Here is a 16858-nt window from a genome sequence, read left to right as displayed (position 1 = left end):
CACAACCCAAGGGGGGGCGCCAACCCAGACAGGAAGACCATGTCAGCAACTCAACCCACTCAAGTGATGCACCCCTCCTAGGGAAGGCATGGAAGAGCACCAGTATGCCAGTGCCCCTGTAATAGGGATAGAGGCAGAGAATCCCAGTGGAGAGAGGGGAACCGGCCAGGCAGAGACAGCAAGGGCGGTTCGTTGCTCCAGAGCCTTTCCGTTCACCTTCACACTCCTGGGCCAGACTACACTCAATCATATGACCTACTGAAGAGATGAGTCTTCAATAAAGACTTAAAGGTTGAGATCGAGTCTGCGTCTCTCACATGGGTAGGCAGACCATTCTATAAAAATGGAGCTCTATAGGCGAAAGCACTGCCTCCAGCTATTTGCTTAGAAATTCTAGGGACAATTAGGAGGCCTGCGTCTTGTGACCGTAGCGTACGTGTCGGTATGTACGGCAGGACCAAATCAGAAAGACAGGTAGGAGCAAGCCCATGTAATGCTTTGTAGGTTAGCAGTAAAACCTTGAAATCAGCCCTTGCCTTAACAGGAAGTAGTGTAAGGGAGGCTAGCACTGGAATAATATGATCAAATGTATTGGTTCTAGTCAGGATTCCAGCAGCCGTATTTAGCACTAACTGAAGTTTATTTAGTGCTTTATCCGGGTAGCCGGAAAGTAGAGCATTGCAGTAGTCTAACCTAGAAGTAAAAAAAGCATGGATACATTTTTCTGCATCATTTTTGGACAGAAAGTTTCAGATTTTTGCAATGTTACGTAGATGGAAAAAAGCTGTCCTTGAAACAGTCTTGATATGTTCAAAAGAGAGATCAGGGTCCAGAGTAACGCCGAGGTCCTACACAGTTTTATTTGAGACGACTGTACAACCATCAAGATTAATTGTCAGATTCAACGGAAGATCTCTTTGTTTCTTCGGACCTAGAACAAGCATCTCTGTTTTGTCCGAGTTTAAAAGTAGAACGTTTGCAGCCATCCACTTCCTTATGTCTGAAATGTCTCAAGGTTACGTGTACATTTCAATGAAACATGGTGAAGCCTTCACCATGTTTCATTGAAATGTACAGCTGTGTGTCATCCGCTTAGCAGTGAAAGTTAACATTATGTTTTCGAATGACATCCCCAAGATGTAAAATATATTGTGAAAACAATAGTGGTCCTAAAACGTAACCTTGAGGAACACCGAAATTTACAGTTGATTTGTCAGAGGACAAACCATTCAGAGATAAATTGATATCTTTCCAACAGATAAGATCTAAAAAAGGCCAGAACTTGTCCGTGTAGAACAATTTGAGTTTCCTATCTCTCCAAAAGAATGTGGTGATCGATGGTATCAAAAGCAGCACTAAGGTCTAGGAGCACGAGGACAGATGCAGAGCCTCGGTCTGACGCCATTAAAAGGTCATTTACCACCTTCACAAGTGCAGTCTCAGTGCTATGATGGGGTCTAAAACCAGACTGAAGCATTTCCTATACATTGTTTGTCTTCAGGAAGGCAGTGAGTTGCTGTGCAACAGCTTTTTCAAACATTTTTTAGAGGAATGGAAGATTCGATATAGGCCGATAGTTTTTTATATTTTCTGGGTCAAGGTTTGATTTGTTCAAGAGAGGCTTTATTACTGCCACTTTTAGTGAGTTTGGTACACATCCGGTGGATAGAGAGCCGTTTATTATGTTCAACATAGGAGGGCCAAGCACAGGAAGCAGCTCTTTCAGTAGTTTAGTTGGAATAGGGTCCAGTATGCAGCTTGGAGGTTTAGAGGCCATGATTATTTTCATCATTGTGTCAAGAGATATAGTACTAAAACACCTGAGTGTCTCCCTTGATCCTAGGTCCTGGCAGAGTTGTGCAGACTCGGGACAACTGAGCTGTGGAGGAATACGCGGAAATTTCGGATTGTTGGAAATTGGAATAATTGGATTAATAGGATGATCGTGCCGCAGTGAGGACTCTTCAATACTGCACGGTACTGTCTTTCCAAGCTAGTCGGAAGACTTCCAGTTTGGTGTGGCGCCATTTCCGTTCCAATTTTCTGGAAGCTTGCTTCAGAGCTAGGGTATTTTCTGTATACCAGGGAGCTAGTTTCTTATGACAAATGTTTTTAGTTTTTAGGGGTGCAACTGCATCTAGGGTATTGTGCAAGGTTAAATTGAGTTCCTCAGTTAGGTGGTTGACTGATTTTTGTCCTCTGACGGCCTTGGGTAGGCAGAGGGAGTCTGGAAGGGCATCAAGGAATCTTTGGGTTGTCTGAATTTATAGCACGACTTTTGATGTTCCTTGGTTGGGGTCTGAGCAGATTATTTGTTGTAATTGCAAATGTAATAAAATGGTGGTCCGATAGTCCAGGATTATGAGGAAAAACATTAAGATCCACAACATTTATTCCATGGGACAAAACTAGGTCCAGAGTATGACTGTGACAGTGAGCAGGTCCAGAGACATGTTGAACAAAACCCACTGAGTCGATGAGGGCTCCGAAACCTTTTGGAGTGGGTCTGTGGACTTTTCCACGTGAATATTAAAGTCACCAAAAATTAGAATATTATCTGCTATGACTACAAGGTCCGATAGGAATTCAGGGAACTCAGTGAGGAACGCTGTATATGGCCCAGGAGGCCTATAAACAGTAGTTATAAAAAGTGTTTGAGTAGGCTGCATAGATTTCATGACTAGAAGCTCAAAAGACGAGCTGTAAATTGAAATTTGTTATCGTAAATGTTAGCAACACCTCCGCCTTCGCGGGATGCACGGGGGATATGGTCACTAGTATAACCAGGAGGTGAAGCCTCATTTAACACAGTAAATTCATCGGGTTTAAGCCATGTTTCAATCAGGCTAATCACGTCAAGATTATGATCAGTGATTAGTTCATTGACTATAACTGCCTTTGAAGTGAGGGATCTAACATTAAGTATCCCTATTTTGAGATGTGAGGTATCACAATCTCTTTCAATAATTGGAGGAATGGAGGTCTTTATTCTAGTGAGATTGCTAAGGCGAACACCGCCATGTTTAGTTTTGCCCAACCTAGGTCGAGGCACGGTGTGACGTTAGGCTTGATCGGTCTCAATGGGGATAGCTCAGCTGACTACACTGACTGTGCTAGTGGCAGACTCCACTAAGCTGGCAGGCTGGCTAACAGCCTGCTGCCTGGCCTGCACACTCTTTCATTGCGGAGCTAGGGGAGTTAGAGCCCTGTCTATGTTCGTAGATAAGATGAAAGAACCCCTCCAGCTCGGATGGAGTCCGTCACTCCTCGACAGGCCAAGCTTGGTCCTGTTTGTGGGTGAGTCCCAGAAAGAGGGCCAATTATCTACAAATTCTATCTTTTGGGAGGGACAGAAAACAGTTTTCAACCATTGAGTTGTGAGACTGTTGTAGAGCTCATCACTCCCCCTAACTGGGAGGGGGCCAGAGACAATTACTCGATGCCGACACATCTTTCTAGCTGATTTACACGCTGAAGCTATGTTGTGCTTGGTGACCTCTGACTGTTTCATCCTAACATCGTTGGTGCCGACGTGGATAACAATCTCTATACTCGCCAGTTTTAGCCAGCACCATCTTCAGATTAGCCTTAACGTCGGTAACCCCACTCAGTGTACACCAGATAGGTGCAATGAAATGTGTTGTTTTTACAGGGTCAACCATAGCATTATGGCACCCCTGGAGCAAATTAGGATTAAGTAGATTGCTCAAGGGCACATCAGATTTTTTACCTTGTCTGCTCAATTATGCAAACTAGCAACCATTCAGTTATTGGCCCAACACTAACCACTAGGCTAACTGCCAAATTAACAGAAAGACCAACATAAACTGTCCTAATAGGGCATTGACTCACCATGAGCTAGAACAGCTTCAATGCACCTTGGCATAGATTCTACAAGTGTCTGGAAGTCTACTGGAGGGATGTGACACCATTCTTCCACAAGAAATTTCATTACTTGGTGTTTTGTTGATGCTGATGGAAAATACCGTCTCAGACACCCCTCCAGAACATCCCATAAGTGTTCAGTTGGGTTGAGATCCGATGACTGAGACAGCCATGGCATATGGTTTACCTAATTGTCATTCTCATCAAACCTTTCAGTGACCACTCAGGCCATGCGGATGGGGGCGTTGTCATCGTATTGTGGCATAGCCATTGTAGCCAGAATAATGGCCAGACCAGCGTTTTTATACATGACCCTAAGTGTGATGGACGTTAATTGCTTAATTAACTAATGAACCACGCCTGTGTGGAAGCACCTGCTTTCAACATAATTTGTATCCCTCATTTACTCATTATTATCCCATTATTTTGGCAGTTACCTGTACATTGCTCTACAGAAAGGTTAGTGCTCTCCGGGATCCTTGGGACGTCCATATACCTAAACCCTAACCATACCTTAACATTAATACCTTAACATTAATCCTAACCTTACCATTTTACATTTAAACTTCAATGTGGTGACTACAGAGTTGGACCTCCCATCAATTTGTTTACAATACTCCACTAGGGGTCACTGTAATCATTCTGCTGGAAGCCGGTCATGTTTACGGAAGTACAAGTGACGTGTCAATGTCTACCAAAGCATTGTGGGATCGAAACGGTGCTTGCAATGGTGACGGCTGGAGCCGTGATACCTACGGCTGAAACGGAGACATATTAACCATATAAGTGGCACTAGTAGCTAGACTTGTGCTAATGATGATCATCTATCACACTAACGTCTAGGCTTTTTGTTGAAGATAAACTTATGCCGTGTCATCGCTTCGATTATGCACACAGACGGATAGGACAAAGCAGAACACTGGAATATTGTGTCAATGGACGCTTGTGCGGAGGTCCACAGCGTTTTTCTTTTTTTCGAAGGAGCTGAATAAGTAGGCCGGGGACCAGTATCATAGGACTGCATTTGCATTCCTTACTATTTAAAGCTTTTGATATTTAGATCGAATACATCATCCAAAATGTCGACCAGTACTCCCGAAGCGGTGAAGAAATTACTCGAGAACATGCAGACGGATCTGCGGTCCCTGTCCATGGAATGCAAGAAGAAATTCCCCCCGGTCAAAGAGGTAGATATACATGCCTGTAGCTAACTTTAGCTAGCAATCTCTGGGTTATGTGGTGTTGTGATAATGTGCCACCTCACCACTGATGATACATTTTGATGCAATTGCTGATGTCATCAAGTGCATCGAGTGATGTGACGCGACATGTATCAGATTAATAATATTCAGTTGTGACGGCTGCATGAATGTTGTGCCATTGTGTGACGTTAGGCTTGATCGGTAGCATGGCTAATAATGGGACGTGTGTTGTTTTTGTGTCTGTTAAGATCACATTTTTTAACATATTTAATGATTCACAAAATGAGGATGTTTTGTTGCCACTGCATCCAAAACGTTGTGATTGATGGCAGAGTACTTCTCTTCCGTGTTTTAACTACTGACATGAACGCTATTATGGTCCTCTACTTCATGTGGCAAAATATACTGAACAAAAATATAAACGCAACATGTAAAGTGTTGATCCCATGTTTCATGAGCTGAAATAAAATATCAAAGTTACATACACACAAAAAGCTTATTTTTCTTATTTTCTGTGCAAATGTATGTCCCTGTTAGTGAACACTTCTCCTTTGCCAGGATAATCCGTCCACTTGACAGGTGTTGCCGATCAAGAAGCTGATTAAACAGGATGATCATTACACAGGTGCACCTTGTGGTGGAGACAATAAAATGCCACTCAAATGTGCAGTTGTCACAACATCATGCCACAGATATCTCAAGTTTTGAGGGAGTGTGCAATAGGCATGCTGACTGCAGGAATGTCCACCAGAGTTGTTACCAGAGAATTGAAGGTTCAATTCTCTACCATAAGCCGTCTCCTCAAACGTTGTTTTAGAGAATATGGCAGTGCATCTAACCGGCCTCACAACCACAAACCATGTGTAACCACGCCCGCTCAGGACCTCCACATCAGGCTTCTTCACCTGCGGGATCGTCTGAGACCAGCTGCCCGGACAGCTGATAAAACTGTGGGCTTGCCCAACTGAAGAATTTCTGCACAAACTGTCACCTACAGGAAGCAATATAGCTAGCCTTAGGAAAGCTAACTGACTGAGTATATTGGTTCCTGACTTCCCTGAAGAGTTACATATTGCTGGGGCTATTCGATGCTAATGCAGAACGCCACAGGATGTTTTTGTGCTGGTCAAGGGCAGTCAAGTCTGGGAAGAACCAAGGGCTATATCTGTTCTTAGTTCTATATTTTTTGAACGGGGCAGTGTTATTTAAGATGAAGAGGGAAGCACTTTTGAAGAGCAACCAGGCATCCTCTACTGACGAGATGAGGTCAATATCCTGCCAGGATACCCGGGCCAGGTCGGTTAGAAAGGCCTGCTCGCTGAAGTGTTTTAGGGAGTGTTTAACAGTGATGAGGGGTGGTCGTTTGACAGCGGACCCATTATGCATGTAGGCAATGAGGCAATGATCGCTGAGATCCTGGTTGAAGCAGAGGTGTATTTAGAGGTCAAGTTGGTCAGGATGATATCTAAGTGGGTGCCTATGGTGACAGATTTACAGTTGTACCTGGTAGGTCCCTTGATCATTTGTGTGAGATTGAGGGCATTTAGCTTAGATTGTAGGACGGCCGGGGTGTTAAGCATGTCCCAGTTTAGTTCACCTAACAGTACGAACTCTGAAGATAGATGGGGGGCGATCAATTCACATATGGTGTCCAGGGCACAGCTGGGGGCTGAAAGGCATCTATAAAAAAGTGGCAACGGTGAGAGACTTCTTTCTGGAAAGGTGGATTTTTAAAAGTAGAAGCACAAATTGTTTGGGCACAGACCTGGATAGTATGACAGAACACTGCAGGCTAACTCCGCCCCCCTTGGCAGTTCTATCTTGTCTGAAAATGTTATAGTTGGGGATGGACATTTCTGGATTTTTGATGTCCTTCCTAAGCCAGGATTCAGACACGGCTAGGACATCCAGGTTGGCAGAGTGTGCTAAAGCAGTGAATAAAACAAACATTACTTACCCTACATTATTCATCTCATATGCATACGTATATTCTGTACTCTATATCATCGACTGCATCCTTATGTAATACATGTATCACTAGCCACTTTAACTATGCCACTTTGTTTACATACTCATCTCATATGTATATACTGTACTCGATACCATCTACTGTATCTTGCCTATGCTGCTCTGTACCATCACTCATTCATATATCCTTATGTACATATTCTTTATCCCCTTACACTGTGTATAAGACAGTAGTTTTGGAATTGTTAGTTAGATTACTTGTTGGTTATTACTGCATTGTCGGAACTAGAAGCACAAGCATTTCGCTACACTCGCATTAACATCTGCTAACCATGTGTATGTGACAAATACAATTTGATTTGACATAGGGGGGAGGCTTCTAATGTTAACATGCATGAAAATGGCTCTCCATATTTTGACCCGAGACTTACAAACTCAGACTTTCACTAATATGTTCAGTCTCCCCAAAAAGCATTTCCATTTCATGTAACAACCATAATGCATATTTTGTTTATCCATTCTGTGAGACATTAAAGTTATGATTTTGCGTGCAAATGTAACATCCAAAACCCTGGAATCACCCATAATGCATCAGAGAGCTGCTGTGTGTGTTGTCAGACTAAAGTGATCAGAGCACAACAAACAGAGAATCTCCCATGAGATTAGAAGGAAAGGAATTGAGCGTGAAGCTGTGATATAGAAAAATCAATGGGATTCTTCTCAGCCCTTTTTAAACACAGAAAAACTGTAGAGAAAACAACTGCTTGCAGTTTGTCAGAGGTAAATTAATGGGATAGGGGTGTGTGAGACTGGTCAAAGAGGTGTCTCGTACCTGGCTATCTGAGTGAAAATATTAGATTCAAGGGCACGACTGACATTCTCAGTTCCCATAGAAAGGTAAGATAATTCAGATATGTTGATCAAAAAAGAAAGCCTACTTAGAAAGCCCAGCAAAGGTTAGACTTAGTATAACCAGATTCTAGCCAGGAAACAAAAAGACAGAAATAGTAGGCTACTGTTACTGTAGAGGTATTTTCCCAAGAGCAGTAGCGAGTCTTTCACTCCCTTACACAAAGCCAGGCAGAGTTACACCTGGCAGCCTGCTGCCTAGCACTGACTGACTCACCTCAGTCTAGAGTGGAGGCCCACAGGCTCAACATAAAGGAGCAGTCATTTAAAATGTGGAGACAGCATTATTTCTCTGACAGCTAGGCCTACACTGGCATGACATCAGAAATGTGGTGTGGAGTCCTAGTGGGATGACTAATACAAACATGACAATTAAGGCCTTGTTTTTATCTAGATGAAAACATGTTGTCCTAAAGAGATTATATTACAGACCCTCAATCAGAATCTCCAAAGCAAGTGAAGAGTGGCCATTAACAAGTTAATTAGATTATCTTAGGCTCACTCCTTTTACCTAAACATTTGAGTTCAAAGGAGAATGCAATTCCTGCAATAGGCCAGGGGTTTTCAAACTGGGGTCTGCAGCAGGTCTGCGATTTTTGTTGGGATTTTTTTTATGTGAAAAATATTTTTTACAAATATCGCTAGCTGCAACCGAATACGATTGTGGATACCATTTTTATGTCTCTGCCTCCAGTATATAGGAAGTTAAGAGGTAGTTTCATAAGCCATTGCTAACTAGCGTCAGCTCAATGACTGGAAGTCTACAGGAACAGTTAGCATGCTAGCTGTTCCTGTTCATCCGACTCTGGGGAAGTAGATAATTGGCTTCAATGTCAAAATCTCAAACTAAAATGATAGTCATTGGAGCAAATTGCAGGGTATTATTAGACTTACCTTCTAAGAGGTAATTTTCAGAATGGTAAAACAGTTTCAGTGTCAATTTAAATGAACAAAACCAGATCGAAAACATGCAAAAATTGCCATTTTTTTTAATACCATCTGAGAACTAACAATCAAATAAAAGCTAGATAGTCAGGGATAATATTATTATTATTATAATTTTTTATTTTATTTTTTATTTATTTTTTATCGGGCATTCAGGGCACATGCACATTGATTTTGTAATAATATTTGAGCAATGGAACACAGAATTCGCCATGGCAAAATGCGAAAAAGTGCAGGTGACATCAAACCACTCCCCCACACGACACCATCTGCCTGGTACAGTTGAAACCGGGTTTCATCTGTGTCGAGCACTCTTCTCCAGCATGCCAGTGGCCATCGAAGGTGAGCATTTGTCCACTGAAGTCAGTTACGACACCGATCTGCAGTCAGGTCAAGACCCTGTTGAAGATGACGAGCACGTAGGTGAGCTTAAACCTAATTCCAAAAGGTTTAGGTAACTGTAAAGTCCATGGAGAATAAGAGCACCTCCTCCCAGCTGCCCACTGCACTGAGGATAGAAAACCACCGATAAATCTACAATAATCGATCATTTCAATAAGTATTTTTCCACAGCTGGCCATGCTTTCCACGTGGCTACCCCTACCCCGGCCAACATCTCAGCACCCCCTGCAGCAACTTGCCCAAACCCAATCAGCTGATGTTCTGAAAGAGCTGCAAAATCTGGATCCCTACAAATCAGCTGGACCCTCTCTTTCTAAAATAATTATCAGCCGAAATTGTTGCAACCCCTATTACTAGCCTATTCAACCTCTTTTGTGTCATCTGAGATCCCCAAATATTGGAAAGCTGCGGCGGTCATCCCCCTCTTCAAAGGGGGAGACATCTTAGACCCAAACTGTTAAAGACCTATATCCATCCTGCCCTGCCTTTCTAAAATCTTCAAAAGCCAAGTTAATTCACAGATCAACTAACATTTAGAATCCCACCACACCTTCTCCACTATGCAATCTGGTTTCCAAGCTGGTCACGAGTGCACCTCAACCACACTCAAGGTCTTAAACGATATAACCATCGATAAAAGAAAGTACTGTGCAGCCATCTTCATCGACCTGGCCAAGGCTTTTGACTCTGTCAATCACCACAGACTCAATAGCCTTGGCTTCTCAAATGACTGCCTCGCCTGGTTCACCAACTACTTCTCAGAGTTCAGTGTGTCAAATCGGAGGGCCTGTTGTCCTGTTGTCCGGACCTCTGGCAGTCTCTAAGGGGGTGCCACAGGGTTCAATTCTCGGGCCGACTCTTTTCTCGGTGTGTATATATATCAATGATGTCACTCTTGCTGCTGGTGATTCTCTGATCCACCTCTACGCAGACACCATTCTGTATACATCTGGCCCTTCTTTGGACACTGTGCTAACAAACCTCCAAACGAGCTTCAACGCCCTCACTACATATCTGTCGCCAAACCCACTGCTCTTCTGCACACCAATATCTCTACCTGTACATGACCATCTGATCTTTTATCACTCCAGTGTTAATCTGCAAAATTGTAATTATTTGCCTACCTCCTCATGCCTTTTGCACACATTGTATATAGACCCCCCCTTTGTTTTCTACTGTGTTATTGACTTGTTAATTGTTTACTCCATGTGTAACTCTTTGTTGTATGCTCACACTGCTATGCTTTATCTTGGCCAGGTCGCAGTTGCAAATGAGAACTTGTTCTCAACTAGCCTACCTGGTTAAATAAAGGTGAAATAAATAAAATAAAAATAAAAATACAACACTCCTCCATGGCCTCCAACTGCTCTTAAATGCAAGTAAAACGAAGTGCATGCTCTTTAACCGAATACTACCCGCACCCTCCCACCCGACTAGCATCAGTAGTCGTGACGGTTCTGACCTAGAATATGTGGACAACTACACATTCTGAGGTGTCTGGTAAGACTGTAAACTCTCCTTCCAGACTCACATTAAGCATCTCCAATCCAAAATTAAATCTAGAATCAGCTTCCTATTTAGCAACAAAGCCTCCTTCACTCATGTTGCCAAACACACCCTCGTAAAACTGACTATTCTACCGATCCTTGACTTCGGCGATTGTCATTTTCAAAATAGCCACCAACACTCTACTTAGACTACATCCAGTTTGCTATCACAGTGCCATCCATTTAGTCACCAAAGCCCCATATACTACCCACCATTGCGACCTCTATGCTCTCGTTGGCTGGCCCTCACTACATATCTGTCGCCAAACCCACTGGCTCCAGGTCATCTGTAAGTCTTTGCTAGTTAAAGTCCCACCTTATCTCAGCTCACTGGTCACCATAGCAACACCCACCCGTAGCATGCGCTCCAGCAGGTATATTGCACTGGTCATTCCCAATGCCAACACTTCCTTTGGCCGCCTTTCCTTCCAGTTCTTTGCTGCCAATGACTGGAACTAATTGCAAAAATCTCTGAAGCTGGAGTCCTATCTCCCTCTAACTTTTAAGCATCAGCTGTCAGAGCAGCTTACCAATCACTGTACCTGTATACAGCCAATCTGTAATTAGCACACCCGACTACCTCATCCCCATATTATTACTTACCCTCTTGCTCTTTTGCACCCCAGTATCTCTACTTGCACATCATCATCTGCACATAAATCACTCCAGTATTAATGCTAAATTGTAATTATTTTCGCCTCCATGGCCTATGTATTACTTACCTGATTTAATAAGTAACATAAATAAGTGATCAGAGCTTTCACCTGGTCAGTCTGTCATGGAAAGAGTTCTTAATGTTTTGTATACCGTGTCTGTGCGCACACACATATATTTATATATGAAAGCAAAAAAAGGTTTTCAGAAATGTTTGCGAACAAATTATTTTTTACAATGACGGCCTACCCCGGATGACGCTGGGCCAATTGGGCGCCACCCTATGGGACTCCAAGTCACAGTCGGATGTGATAGTCCCTGGTTCAAATCCAGGCTCTAATAACATACAAACAGTTGAAGTCGGAAGTTTACATACACTTAGGTTGGAGTCATTAATTGTGACTAGGGGGCAGTATTTTCATTTTTGGAAGAAAAAAAAAACGTTCCCGTAGTAAACGGGATATTTTGTCAGGACAAGATGCTAGAATATGCATATAATTGACAGCTTAGGATAGAAAACACTAAAGTTTCCAAAACTGTAAAAATGTTGTCTGTGAGTATAACACAACTGATGTTGCAGGCGAAAGCCTGAGAAAAATCCAATCCGGAAGTGCCTCATGTTTTGAAAGCGCTGCGTTCCAATGCGTCCCTATTGAGCAGTGAATGGGCTAACAACCAGATTACTCTTGCTCCGTATTCCCGAAGGTGTCTACAGCATTGTGACGTAGTTTTACGCATTTATGTTGAAGAAGACCCGTAAACGGCTACATTGCGCAAGTGGTCACCTGATGGCTCCCAGAGTGACTCTCGCATAAAATACAGAGGTAGCCATTACTCCAATCGGTCCTACTGAAAAACCAATTGTCCCAATGGATATATTATCAAATAGATATTTGAAAAACACCTTGAGGATTGATTATAAACAACGTTTGCCATGTTTCTGTCGATATTATGGAGCTAATTTGGAATATTTTTAGCCGTTTTCGTGACTGCAATTTCTCAGCCAAACGTGAAGAACAAACGGAGCTATTTCGCCTACAATAATAATATTTTTGGAAAAAAGGAACATTTGCTGTCTAACTGGGGGTCTCGTGAGTGAAAACATCTGAAGCTCATCAAAGGTAAACGATTTAATTTGATTGCTTTTCTGATTTCTGTGACCAAGTTACCTGCTGCTAGCTGGACAAAATGCTATGCTAGGCTATCGATAAACTTCCACAAATGCTTGTCTAGCTTTGGCTGTAAAGCATATTTTGAAAATCGGAGATGACAGGGTGATTAACAAAAGGCTAAGCTGTGTCTCAATATATTTCATTTGTGATTTTCATGAATAGGAATATTTTCTAGGAATATTTATGTCTGTTGCATTATGCTAATTAGTGTCAGGCGATGATTACGCTCCCGGACCCGGGATGGGGAGTCACTAGAAGTTAACTCGTTTTTCAGAACTCCACAACTTTCTTGTTAACAAACTATAGTTTTGGTAAGTCTGTTAGGATATCTACTTTGTGCATGACAATTCATTTTCCAACAATTGTTTACAGACAATTTCACTATCACAATTCCAATGGGTCAGAAGTTTATATACACTAAGTTGACTGTGCCTTTAAACAGCTTGGACAATTCCAGAAAAGGATGTCATGGCCTTAGAAGCTTCTGATTGACTCAAAATTATGTCAATTAGCCTATTGGAGGTGTACCTGTGGTTGTATTTCAAGGCCTACCTTCAAACTCAGTGCCTCTTTGCTTGCCTTACTCTTCTACATTTGCACACACTGTACATAGATCTTTCTATTTTTTGTTTATTTAGTGTTATTGACTGTACATTTGTTCATGTGTAACTCTGTTGTTTTTGTCACACTGCGGTGCTTTATCTCGGCCAGGTTGCAGTTGTAAATGAGAACTTGTTCACAACTGGCCTACCTGGTTAAAAAAAGGTGACATTAAAAAGGAAAGGGTTGGCTGAACACAAAAACAATAATTTTGAAGAGTCATTTCCATTATTACTTTAGAGCGCAAAAATGGCAGTTATGGATGTTAGACATTCAAATCTTAAAGATGTCTTGATCAAAATCTATCACAACACATTTGTTGTCATTTAACTTAACATCATTTTTTAAGTTTCATGTATCAAATGTTATTGGTTAGATACACATGGTATACACTGTCCAGTGAAATGCTTGCTTGCAGGTTCCTTCTCAATAATGCAACAACAATAAGAAAGTATAAGAATATAAACAAAGTAAATGGCTCGATAGAATATAATAAACATTTTAGTATAATGCAGGAAGGCACAAATTATAGTCCAATATTTACATGTTTTGTAGAAGGGGGGGAGATTAGGAGCAAGTGTTTAAATTGTGCTGTATTTAGTCATCATAATAGGAGTCTAGTTTCTGTGTGCTAAGGTTTGGAGAGTCAGTGTAGGCGGTCAGTCCAGTTTAAGTGTTCAGCAGGTTGATGGCTTGTAGATAGATCTGTGTCTATCGATTGGTAAGGGAGTGAACAGATTGTGGCAGGGGTGTGTGGCGTCCTTGATGATCCTCCTCTCGCGCAGTTTTGAGTCCTTAGTGTTCATAACTAACACTGGGGAACAGCTGTGAGTGGAAAAGCAATCTCTGTGGGCCCTTTCTGAAAGCCATGAAATTGTCCCAAAAGCACTTTGAGTTTTGGCATCGTGCTCTAACTCCAACATATAGCCTAGATAAGGAACTCTATCCTTGGGGGGCCGGAGTGGTGTCACTTTTTTCCCCCCATCCCTAGCAAACGCAGCTGATTTTTAAATGAATTGCATTCTAAACTGAAGATGATGATTATTGGAGTCAGGTGTGTTAGTTGGGGTTGAGGCAAAAGACACCAATCAGGCTCCCGAAGACTGGAGATGCCCATCCCTGATATAGACCTTAAGGATCATTATAACAGGGTTCCGTTCGTAAAATGACAGACCTTTTATTAGTGGATGCTCAGGGTTGACTTTCCCACGGAATTGCCCTTACACTGCAGTGTCTGTCGACTGTCTGGGAAACGTGGCATCTCCAGGAACACCGCAGTATTAATGAAAAGGATTGTGCAGCCTCCTCCTTTACACCCCGCCTGTGTGGCTGAATGTGTCACGAAGATTTCATACAGTCTGACAAAATAACACGCAGAAGAGTTAGAACCTGGAAGATCCAACGCAGCCGTTTTCATCTCGATATCAAATAATTTCTGGGTAACGTTTAAGTACCTTACTGTGATCATAAATCAATTAAAATAGTTCAAAAGAAACAGCTTCTTAGCAAAGAGCAATTCCTCAAGCAACAATTTTGCGAGGACTGTGAGTGGGGAAACTGAATTTGATGTTGTTGGCAGAGACGTTTGTAATTTAATGTCTGGTGATGTCACCAGGCAGGCCAAAACTCCCAACACACCAAAACAGGCTGACATTTAAGGCAGTCTCTTCAAACAGCTCTTACACTAAAAGGGCATTATAATTTGACAGTATTATTCCAACCTTGTGGTGTAGAAATGTATATAAATCACAATATAGTTTTTGACTGCACTGGGACTTTAGGAAGAACTGACAAATTGTGAGACTATTGGATTCATTGAATTAGCCCCTTCAATGTAGGGTATACAGCAGCAGAATCAATGCTAAAATCTGCAGCTTGTTTCTCTTTCTGTTCTTAGACCATCTATGAGCGGCTGAGCTAATGATGCTGGTCTTGGAGGGAAGTGGGGATGGGCATTTTGAAATAATTTCACTATTAAAATAGTTTATATTTAGGAACTGGCTTGCGGGCGCAGTTTACGTGACTTGGGAGAGGTGCCAATCTGCTTGCTTGCAGCAGTGCGGGGATGGGCATGGGCCGATGTGTTGGACAAGGTAGAGAGAGAGGGTAGCCATACAGACTAGTTTGACAAACTTGTAGATGCCATAGGTTATCTATCATGCCATCTAGTTGTGCCAGTCTTGACTGCATCAAATCGATATAAAGAAGCTAAGATGGCTAGCTATTTTACCTAAGCTAATTGAGACTGTTTTGCTGCGCTCCTTGTCCACAACTCCATTCAGATTAACCAATAGGTTTGTTCCATGTAATCTGAGAAATTAAACTAATTGATTGCACCTCAATTGGCCATTTTAATTTATTTTCGAATTATATTCAATAATTATACCACTTAAACAGCCGATTTGATTAATCCAAATGCGCCCTCTGTATTTGCAGGACATTCACCCCGCTCTCAAACGGCTAACTAGCTAGCTTCCTGGCTAGAAGGATGACGTAAGAAGGTAGCATTAAACAGAGCCTGACCTCAAGCAGGAACAAAAGAGGCTACTAAGTTCTCATCAAAAAGGTGCTTACAGAGAGCACGTGTGAGACAGACAGTGGTGTGGCAGACTGGTGGTGCCGAGGCAGACTGAAATACACTGCATAGAAAGGTATGTGGACATCCCTTCAAATGAGTAGATTTGGCTATTTCAGCCATACCTGTTGCTGACAGGTGTATAAAATCAAGCACACAGCCACGCAATCTCCGTAGACAAACATTGGCAGTAGAATGGCCTTACTGAAGAGCTCAGTGACTTTCAACGTGGCACCATCATACGATGCCACCTTTCCAACAAGTCAGTTCGTCAAATTTCTGCTCTGCTAGAGCTGCCCCGGTCAACTGTAAGTGCTGTTATCGTGAAGTGGAAACTTCCAGGAACAACAATGGCTCAGTTGCAATGTCACAGACAATTTAATTTCGACAAAGCCTTTTCATTGTTGAAGTAGGCAACAAAATGAATACTCTCGCAAGCATTAAAATACTAACGTCTGTTAGGATATTCGAATATTCAAATAACCGTGCCCATTCCTAGAGGAATGTAATGAGTTTGCATTCAGGCTGGTGCAAAACTTAATGAATAACACTAAAAACATTTAGTGAAGTTAGGTCTACCAGTGTGACTTGGTCCTCCTACCATTTGCCCTCAAGCTGCTTAAACTGTGGATGGACCTTCACAGTGGCTTCATACGCCCTTCTTCACTGTGGTTTGCAGAAATAAGTTTGAAACTGTCAGCTTGTAGTTTTTTGGGCTCAGTTGGGGGCAATTCCACGTAAACAGAGTAGTGCTGAGACTAAGATTTTATGTCAAACCAAAATATTAACAAACCCTTCCAGCTCTATGCACAAGAACTGAACAATTTCCACAGAAAATCTTAGTTGAAGAACTGTGTAGATGCTAAGTTACCAAACGGTAGATTGCTTTTTCGAAAGATTGCCATAGATTTTCTGTTAATTACTGAAGATTACGGTCATTTTGGTCAATTACGGGCAGCTTTGCAACCCCACTCTCTCCTTTGAAATCCCAGCAATCTG

The 16858-nt window shown here is 42.1% G+C and overlaps 1 protein-coding gene across 6 annotated transcripts in view; it reads left to right on the top strand.

Annotated features, from left to right (window-relative positions):
- Positions 1-4577: 4577 nt before the first annotated feature.
- mon2 (MON2 homolog, regulator of endosome-to-Golgi trafficking) overlaps positions 4578-16858 on the top strand; it is a 50574-nt gene continuing 38293 nt past the window's right edge. For 3 of the 6 annotated variants that reach the window (XM_031801324.1, XM_020457065.2, XM_031801325.1), the window contains exon 1: positions 4603-5072. In XM_031801324.1, coding sequence (XP_031657184.1) covers positions 4965-5072 — 108 coding nt within the window. In that variant the 5' untranslated portion in view covers positions 4603-4964. Of the gene's footprint in view, positions 5073-16858 lie in introns of all 6 variants that reach the window. The other 3 variants (XM_020457064.2, XM_020457066.2, XM_020457063.2) reach the window with 2 other exon arrangements.

Source organism: Oncorhynchus kisutch, linkage group LG22 (assembly GCF_002021735.2).
Source record: "Oncorhynchus kisutch isolate 150728-3 linkage group LG22, Okis_V2, whole genome shotgun sequence".
NCBI classification, from domain to species: Eukaryota; Metazoa; Chordata; class Actinopteri; order Salmoniformes; family Salmonidae; genus Oncorhynchus; species Oncorhynchus kisutch.
Note: the sequence above shows the minus strand (reverse complement) of the source record. Positions and strands in the feature narration are given on the sequence as shown.